Here is an 8,669-nt window from a genome sequence, read left to right as displayed (position 1 = left end):
ATTTCTCCAATTGCAATTTTTTTATGAACAAACATTATTTAAATGTTTTGTATAGATTTTTTTTAGATTAAAAAAAAAAAAATTGGCATAGATGATCAAAATTTCAACTTTCATGAGAGATAGGCTTACACGGCATACTAGGTTGTAGAATGAGTATCTCGACCCAATACACATCATAATGTGTTGTAAATAAATCTCTCAACTCAATAACTTAAAAACCATGACATAACTAGAGTTAAGTTTGGATAAAAAAATAATCTATTCTCCCTGCCAATGTAATTACCGACCTAAAATAATAAAGCAACTTTATTATGCATCTTTATTTTAAAAATAATATTTAAGAGAAAAAATGAAAAAGGAAAGTGAAAAAACCGGAGTTGACCTAATGTTTCGAGAGGGATAACAACGAATTTTATTAACCTATTTTTCATTTTTAATATATCTTGACATGATGTTGCACAGTCTTGATTCTCATCCTCCAATGCTCTTAAAAGATAGTGAAATATGAATATGTATAAAAGGTACATAAATATCGATATGACATATTTTGACATGACGTTGCACAGTCTCCATTGGCATTCCTCCCATCCCCTCTAAAAAGAGTGAGATATGAATATGTATAAAAGCTACATAAATATTAATATGATATATTTCAAAAAGTTACACAAATAGAGCAGGTTCCCTTTAATAATTTAATATTAACTGACGTTTCCATTCCGACACTCGAATAATCCAAGATCAAATGATTCCTTTGTCATTGATGTCTGGTTGTGAAGCAACCACGTTGTGAGCGACAGAAAGCCAAGAGTGTTGGGGAATTATGAATCATAAAGTGCAATATTAGTTGGACATTACTATTCTAACATTACTACCAGACTGGAAAAGAGAGGGATCATGGATAAATATGGGGCCAAGACCATAAACAAATTGGCGACATAAGAACAGAATTACCCAATATAGTGTAACGTTGTAGCAGAGGAAGAAGAAATGTCACATTGAATTAGGCAATGAACGGATGATGATCTGAGCTCCATACTGAGGGTGAAGCATCATGAGAACAGTAGGTGCATGTCTGTAGGAAGGTGAAATCTCGAAAGAGAAGCGCTGTAAAATCATAGCCAAAACAACCTTCGCTTCAATCACGCTGAAATTACGCCCTATGCACGCCCTCGGCCCAACACCAAACGGAATAAATGCCAGTGGATGTTTTGCAGCCCCTGCAACTCCAGTACAAAATCTGCCAGGATTGAATTCGTTCACATCATCTCCCCACAAAGCTTGCTCATGGTGAATGGCCAAGATTGGTATCAGTAGCTCCATGCCTTGTGGAAGATTAAGACTCCCAAGACTGGTTTCCTTCTTTGTCCGTCTGACCAGAGCCACTAAAGGTGGATATAGTCTTAGAGACTCATTAACAATCATGTCCACCTGCAAAAAAAACGAAAATAATATCAATAAGTTTATGACCCAATTAAGAATATCAATAAGTTATAAAGTTATCACACGATTAGGTTTATCGATAAGTTATAAAGTTATCACCCAATTAAGAATAAATCGCTGATCTTACCATTCTGAGTTGGCTCAAAGTATTTCTGTCTGGATCATCGTTCCCACACACATCTAAAACTTGCTTCCGGGCCATTTGCTGCCAGTCTTGATGGATGGCGAGAAGAACTACCGTCCATGTCAACATATTTGAAGTGGTCTGCTTTCCAGCAAAGAAGAAAGTCTTGCATTCCTCTATTATATCTTCAATTCTAATCGCTGGAGGACTAGCGTTAGACTGGTCTCCCACAATAGTTTTTGCTTTGGCATCTATCATAAACCCTAGCAAATCTTTTGAAATGGGTTTCCCAACGATTGTATCATTTTCTCGCCTCTTAATTAGCTTTATCAAAGCCGATCTAATTTCTTTGGCCAGTTTCCATTGACGCAGGTTTTTAGTTGTAGGGACAAACCTGAGACACATTTGGAGCCCTTCTCCTCAGATTTAGACGGCCATCACATTAAATTGACATTGTGCATTCTTTCATTAAATTAACTTGACATTGTGCATTCTTTTTATGGGGATTGCAGATTTAGGGAATATCCAGAATCTGATAGTAAGGAGAAGAGGGCTGAAACAATTGACCTCTATCGTGACCATCAAAAACAATTCTACAATACTCATAAAATTTGAAATTCACAATGTGCTTCTATTACAACAAAAATTTGAAAAAATATGCTTCTCTTACATTAAAAAAAATGGAAAAAGAGCCTGATAAACTGAAAAGTTGGCTTCGATTTTCTGAAAGAAGAACGTAGAGAAAATAAATTCAATGGTAGAACAATAAAAATGCTTTTACGCTAGTATGTATTCCAATATGATAGTAGCGGCAAAAGATTTGATATGACTCCAAAAAAGGGAAATATATTTCATATGAGGCTAAAATATGACAAATTCATGAACCGTCAAGGAATATCTGACCTCCAAAAATACGAAGCAGAAAAATTTTGTAAATCTTCTGCAGCAAAGATTAATTGTTCAGACTGCATTTGAAAGATGCATTTTCCTTCCTCGTAGCTGGTGCCAAAAGCTGCTCGTGCTATGATATCTGCACTAACATTCTCAAACTGCTCACAAATGTCTATCTCATTCACGCCTGCTTCAGTGTAACTTTTCCATTTGTTTAGCATATTTGTGGCACTCCCGGCAACGACAGGGATCAATGCCTGTTATGCAGAGAGATAAGTATATGAAACATAGGGTATTATATTCATTTTAGAAGTTTAAGCAAACTGGATAGCTTCAGATCATATTTAAGAAAAAAATCATTTGAATATATTACTTTCAAGTTCTGTGTGGAAAAAGCAGGATTTATGATTCTTCTGTGCTGCATCCATTTCTCCCCTTTCAAATTTGGAAGTCCATCGCCTTCCAAGTTCTTTAAAATAGGATGAGGCTCTGCTTTTTCATAATCACCGTGCTTGAATGAGAATATCTCCTTGATTAGCTCAGGGTCTGCAATAGTTAGTCTTGCGGTAGGGCCAAACCAGACGAGAAAAGTGCTACCTATATAGACAAAACAATATATAGAAACCCAATGAACTATAATTTTAAACATTGAAAATACCAGAAATTTGAAAACATAAGGAGAAGCGATACTTCACCATAGCACTTCCTCCATTCGTGGTAGAATGGCAGAACTCGAGAGAGAATATCATGAGAGAAGCCCATATTTTGAAAACTCGCTTGATGCGCCATTTTCATCATCTCTTTGATATTTCCACGAAATACCCTATACCGTGGGCCTCCTACTCCTTGTGATTCGAAATGTTTCTGTATGTGTAGAGGCTTCCGCCATACAAATCTGATAAATTCCACCACTATTGTAACAACAACTACTGCGCAAGCTGCTAAACCAAAAATCCAAAAAGCTGCCTCCATTATCTCAACATCGCTTCTCTCACTCACAATCTCAATATATCTTAATAGCCTAAGCCTCAGCATTATATAATTCTCCAAAGCATTATAAGCCACAAGTAAAGTAGATATGTTAGAAATGTTTCGTTTTCCACTCACCTGCAATTTCACTCACACTGTGACAGCGGACGCATGGATTTGTTGCTCTAAGTCGTCACCCAGCATCATCACCCGACACGTTCTTTGATGTGTTGATTGGTAAAATGTCCTCTTAATTTGAATTAAAAAAGGGATGGAACAGACTCACCGAATGGTTTTAGTAACAATTTGACTATGTTGGAGGGGCATTTCATAGATTGCGCATACAGGCATGCGCACATTCTGCAACATGTTTGTTGTCAATGAATGCATTTACCAGAAATGATTATCCAAAACTGCCCCCTCTGCTCGGTTTTGGAAAGCTGCCTCTATTCGATTGGGACGTTAATGGAATCTAAGTCTCCAGATTTAGATTTAAGTAACTTGCACCTTAATTAATGGAGAGCTTTCTGAAAAGCTTGTCGCCATTGAGATCTCGCCTTTCATGTAGTTGACACCCAAACAAACACGTATCAACAAAACAGCCCCTATATTTTGATGCTTCTAATGTATTTTATCAAACAAATACTTTTGAAATAGTTCTTAAATTTATTTCACCACATTGCATTATTGTAATACCATTTTGAAATAGTTGTGCATAATATTTTTTATTTATTCCACTTGTAAAATGTTAGCTTTTGTTTTTGAATAATCAACTCTTATATTGTTTGGCAGTATTAATTTTTTTTAATGGATGATAATAATTTTTTTATTAAAAACCAGCTGGTAAAAGTGATATGATCCGTTTCCAGGATCATCATCAAAGCATTTTTTATAACTTTTCATGAGGTTTTGTTTATTTTATATATCATTATTAATCCATTTTAATCAGAGATTTTGCAAGAGCTAAGAAATACAAACTTTTTCCTGATTTTTTTCTTATTTTATATCAGTATAATAAACCCATCTTAATTAGACGTCTAGCAAGAGCCCAGAAGGACGAAATCTCTTAACATGAAAACTTCTTTTAGACTGCAAAATACCAATAAAATATTTGGGATTTCAATATATATATATATATAAAAGAGAAAGCAGTTGTAATTTTTATGTTGTAATTTTGAATGTATAAAATGAAATTTATTTGGGCATAAAATAGTGATACTGCTTAAAATGTTTTAATTATAAAAAATATTTTTTTTCGATTGCTTTATATAATATTTATATTGGGAGATGTGGCTCATTCTACAACCCTGAGGAGATGCCTAATTTCATCCATAGTGAACCATGTGCTCAGCAATGTAGTCCATAAATAAAATATTCCAATGTATGTATTAACTAAATATTTAAATTTCAACTATGTATATATTATATATGATTAAAAAACTATGTATACATTATATAAAGCAATTGAAAGAATTGTACTGTGCACAACTTAAGTACCCAATTAAATTATCGAGACATGAAATTTTCAAAAAATTAAAATCCATTTATACATTAAAAAATGTAATTTAAACAATGAAAAATTACATTTTCTATGTGTCTATATATATCAAACGAGTATATATCTATTTTAATCACAAATCTATCAAGCTTCAAGAGGGATTAAATATGTCAAAATGCACATCTTTTATTGAATTTTTTCACTCTAAAAGAGGTTTTCACCTCAAGATATTTGATTCCTCTTGACTCTTACAAGATTTGTTGGACACCTAATCCTCTAAGGGTTGGTGTGGAAACTGAATAGTCTAGGGAAGTCCAAGAGAACTTGGAATATGAAATCAAAGGTGATATCAATGTACTATAAATGTATATCATTTGTTAATAATGGATATACTCTCATGCTTATCTTTCATATTCCGCCTTTGCCATGTATGTGTTTAACATGGTATCAGAGCGGGCATACTCCTGCCCTGCTCATATTTGAGAAACTTGTTTTATGGCTTTTCTGTGCAGATCATTTTTGCCATGAGTTTTGCATTTCATGAATGTTTTCTCAGCTAAATCATAGCTGCAACCTCTGCCATTGTTCCATTCTTTGCAGGTTATCGAATATGATTAATTCATTCACTGCATTCTAATGCCTAGTCTCATTCACTGCATTGTAAAACCTATGCTTCCCTCTCCATAATCTTCCAAAATTTCAAGACAAAACCATGAAGCCTTGTATATTCAACCGTTGAATTCCAGCAAAACCACTTTTAGTGCCTATTGGAGAAGAAGAAAAAGTTGAACGGGAAGAAGAAACGTCAAATTCTTGGAAGCAAAAGAACACTGGATATTGCCATGATCTTAATGGAATGGTAATCCTGGCTGAGAATGAATCGCTGCAGCCATGACCATGAGATACGGTGACAACACTGTTCCTGGTGCTAAAAGGAGAAGAATTTCGACATCTTCACTTTGAGGAAAGAAATGATATTCTACATTGCCACAAAATGAATGAATGGAACGAGTTGGGCAAAGGAATTGGGAGTGATAAAAAATGGTAAGGGTTCTGAATAATTTCACTGTAATTCTCTCACAGTTACACAGGTCAATTATATAAATACTAAAGGGACTGAAAAGGTCAGAGAAATTGTTGTAATCGAGCCGAGAGGGCCAAGGCTCTGTGATTTCCATTTTGTTGAATATCAAAGTCGATTAATATTAATGATTAATATTGAGCTTAAGCATCTTTATTAAAGCATGAATTAATCACGTGGGTAGTATGCAGCAAGTGGTAAGCGGTATCTCGTGCACCCTAAAGGCTGGAAATGGTATTCCTAAATTTCACGTGATTAACCTTAGGGGGTGACAGGTAACACGAGAAAACCACTTTTCTCACGCGCTCTTGGTCAGATATCAGTCGTGCAAGATTTCACGTGAGATTGCATGACAATGGCTCGATTGGACGAGTCCCATCGATGGTGGAGATCATCCGGGTTTGTTGGTGAGAAGATGATGCAATATCCGTTGGATCTGGAGAATTGAGCTCAACGGCATGGATTGAAGCGCTTGATAAAAGGAGAAGTCAACAAGGGACCAATAGTGATTAGTCAGACAAGTGGGACCCTCAGGGGAAAATAACATTTTGCGGATAGAACTGCTATTATTGTGTGCATGCCCATTTCATAATGCACACTGTCCAACTAACCTCTCTCAGCTAGATTTGTGTTGGAGGTTGAACATTGTGCATTGAAACCAAAACTAGCATGCTATTTGGTATGTTATTACTCATAAGTTGATTGATATTATGTTATGATGAATTGTTGTGTATAAACGTTGTGTATGCACAGTTATTACCATGGGTATGCAAAATTATTGCAATTGCAGTATATTCTTTTAAGGCCATACCATTTCTCAACATTACCATACCTCCTACCACTACAAACAACTCTTGGCATTCCTTAGTTCCATCTCTAGATTCTCTGCCTCGACCGGTGGCTCTTTCAATGCAATATGCGCATTTATTACCATCAAACGCTACCGCTATCCATCCAGTATGAATGTTGTCTCCATAGATAATGTTGTCTCCCCATATATAACGTTGGTATATATACAACGCTGTTTGGCTTCCGCATATACTCAATTTGGTGCAACATCTATTCCAGCATTTGGGAGTAGCAAAACATTTCGAAGCACTACACCTCCTTGTGGTCAGAGTTCGGCTTTTGGAGCTCAGTCAACAACTCCAACATTTGGTAGCCCGGGATTCTGACAAACTAGATTTAGTGGATACCGCAGAGGTAGTAGAGTGGCACCGTATTCAACTACAAATGATGCAAAGTCAAGTCATACACGGAAGATCAATGATGTAGAAAGAATTAAACTGCAAAGAATGGGAACCATCGGATCAACCAAATTAATGAACACGATTGATAGAGTAGGATCGGCGGAGATCTTATCGTGCAAAATAATGTCAAGAAGTAAAGGGATCAAACTGAGCCACATGACAGCAGAATAATGAAGCGGTCTACGAAAGTGGTAAGTCATATCTCACGCGGTCTCAAAATGGTAAACAATATTTTACAAATTCACACGATTAACCTATGGGGTTGACATGTAGCACACCCAATACAACTTTCCTTATGTGCTTTCAAAGTATTAACTATCATGCTTGTTACCACGTGATATGGCATGATCACCATTGGATTGAGGTAGGAGAAATAAATGGTGGAGATTGGCCAGGCTAGTTGGCGCAATAACCCTCGGATTGAAGAATGAGATCGACGGTGAAGATTTAATGCGGTAAAGAGAGCATCGATATATGTGCAAAGGTTTGTGGAATGGATGAAAGGTAAGGTTTAAGTGTGGTTTATGAAATATTTTTATTATATGGGAAATAAGTAGGATTAGTGTATTATGGTTTAAGTTGAGTTTTAACCAGAGTCTAAAATCCATGGTATGGTTAATATGCGCGGGTAATAAGAATTAACCAAAGATTATTAAGGATTTATAAGTTCCGCTCAAAGGTTTATAAAGGTCTAGATTTTGGATAGTTAAATCAAACGTTTCCGCATAGAGTTTATTAAAGGAGCATTAAACCTTGAGTTGTGAAGACCGTGTATACTCCAACGAAAGCTTTGTGTGTTGATGAATTCTTATGCCATGAGTACATGTTGTTGGACATAGCTACTCTTTCCGCCAGAGATAGCTTTGATGAGCTAATGAGATTGGGTGCCAAAACTCGGTCTATTGCAGATGTTATTACTTAGATTGTTAATGCCGACTTTGGTGTGTGTCAGATCTGTGCATACTGAGTTATAAAGATGACTGCATTTGTGAATCTTGAATGTAAAGATGTTTTGTAAGTAGGCTCTAGAACTATTAGACAAATCTCATTTGCAAAGAAAGTAGAATATTGACTCTTCTATTGCACACTGTAAGTAATTTGAGAAGTAAGTGCATTGAAGCATCATTTGTTGCATTCAAATTAGTACTGGGTTGTCTACTACAATGACTTGGTGATATTGCTACCCTGCTACTCATCTAATAGTTGCAGCTATTTATCATTTTATAGGTCAATTTGTGGTTGAGTATAACATCATTTCTCTGATTATATTGGTTTGAAATGGATCGCTTCTTGGCAATGGGCATCAACAACCAAGAAGATATTCCAGTCATATGTCAGAACATGTTCTAGAGTATTGAATAGTCTTGAAGTTTAATTTTATCTGTCATCTCACCTTGTATCTGACAGGGGGGGAAA

At 35.7% G+C, this 8,669-nt stretch overlaps 1 protein-coding gene across 1 annotated transcript; it reads right to left on the bottom strand.

Moving 5' to 3' along the window:
- Positions 1–823: 823 nt before the first annotated feature.
- Positions 824–3,427, bottom strand: LOC149208783 (cytochrome P450 734A1-like). The gene is made up of 5 exons (XM_089398423.1): positions 3,151–3,427; positions 2,829–3,052; positions 2,480–2,712; positions 1,568–1,958; positions 824–1,428 (listed from the first exon to the last, which is right to left on the bottom strand). Exons 1-5 carry the CDS (start codon positions 3,425–3,427, stop codon positions 991–993), a joined length of 1,563 nt encoding a protein of 520 aa, XP_089254549.1. The 3' UTR covers positions 824–990.
- Between the last annotated feature and the right edge of the window lie 5,242 nt (positions 3,428–8,669).

The sequence above is a fragment of the Pinus tabuliformis genome, chromosome 1_2, assembly GCF_031772625.1.
Source record: "Pinus tabuliformis cultivar Carrire ecotype Pingquan chromosome 1_2, CPIR1, whole genome shotgun sequence".
NCBI lineage: Eukaryota > Viridiplantae > Streptophyta > Pinopsida > Pinales > Pinaceae > Pinus > Pinus tabuliformis.
Note: the sequence above shows the minus strand (reverse complement) of the source record. Positions and strands in the feature narration are given on the sequence as shown.

Excerpts from the sequence above, each read along its gene's own strand:
- LOC149208783 (XM_089398423.1), bottom strand. The coding sequence starts at position 3,427 with ATGGAGGCAGCTTTTTGGATTTTTGGTTTAGCAGCTTGCGCAGTAGTT. Across the intron at positions 3,053-3,150 it reads CGAATGGAGGAAGTGCTATG|GTAGCACTTTTCTCGTCTGG; the intron begins GTGAAGTATCGC and ends TTGTCTATATAG. Across the intron at positions 1,959-2,479 it reads TTACAAAATTTTTCTGCTTC|GTTTGTCCCTACAACTAAAA; the intron begins GTATTTTTGGAG and ends AATGTGTCTCAG.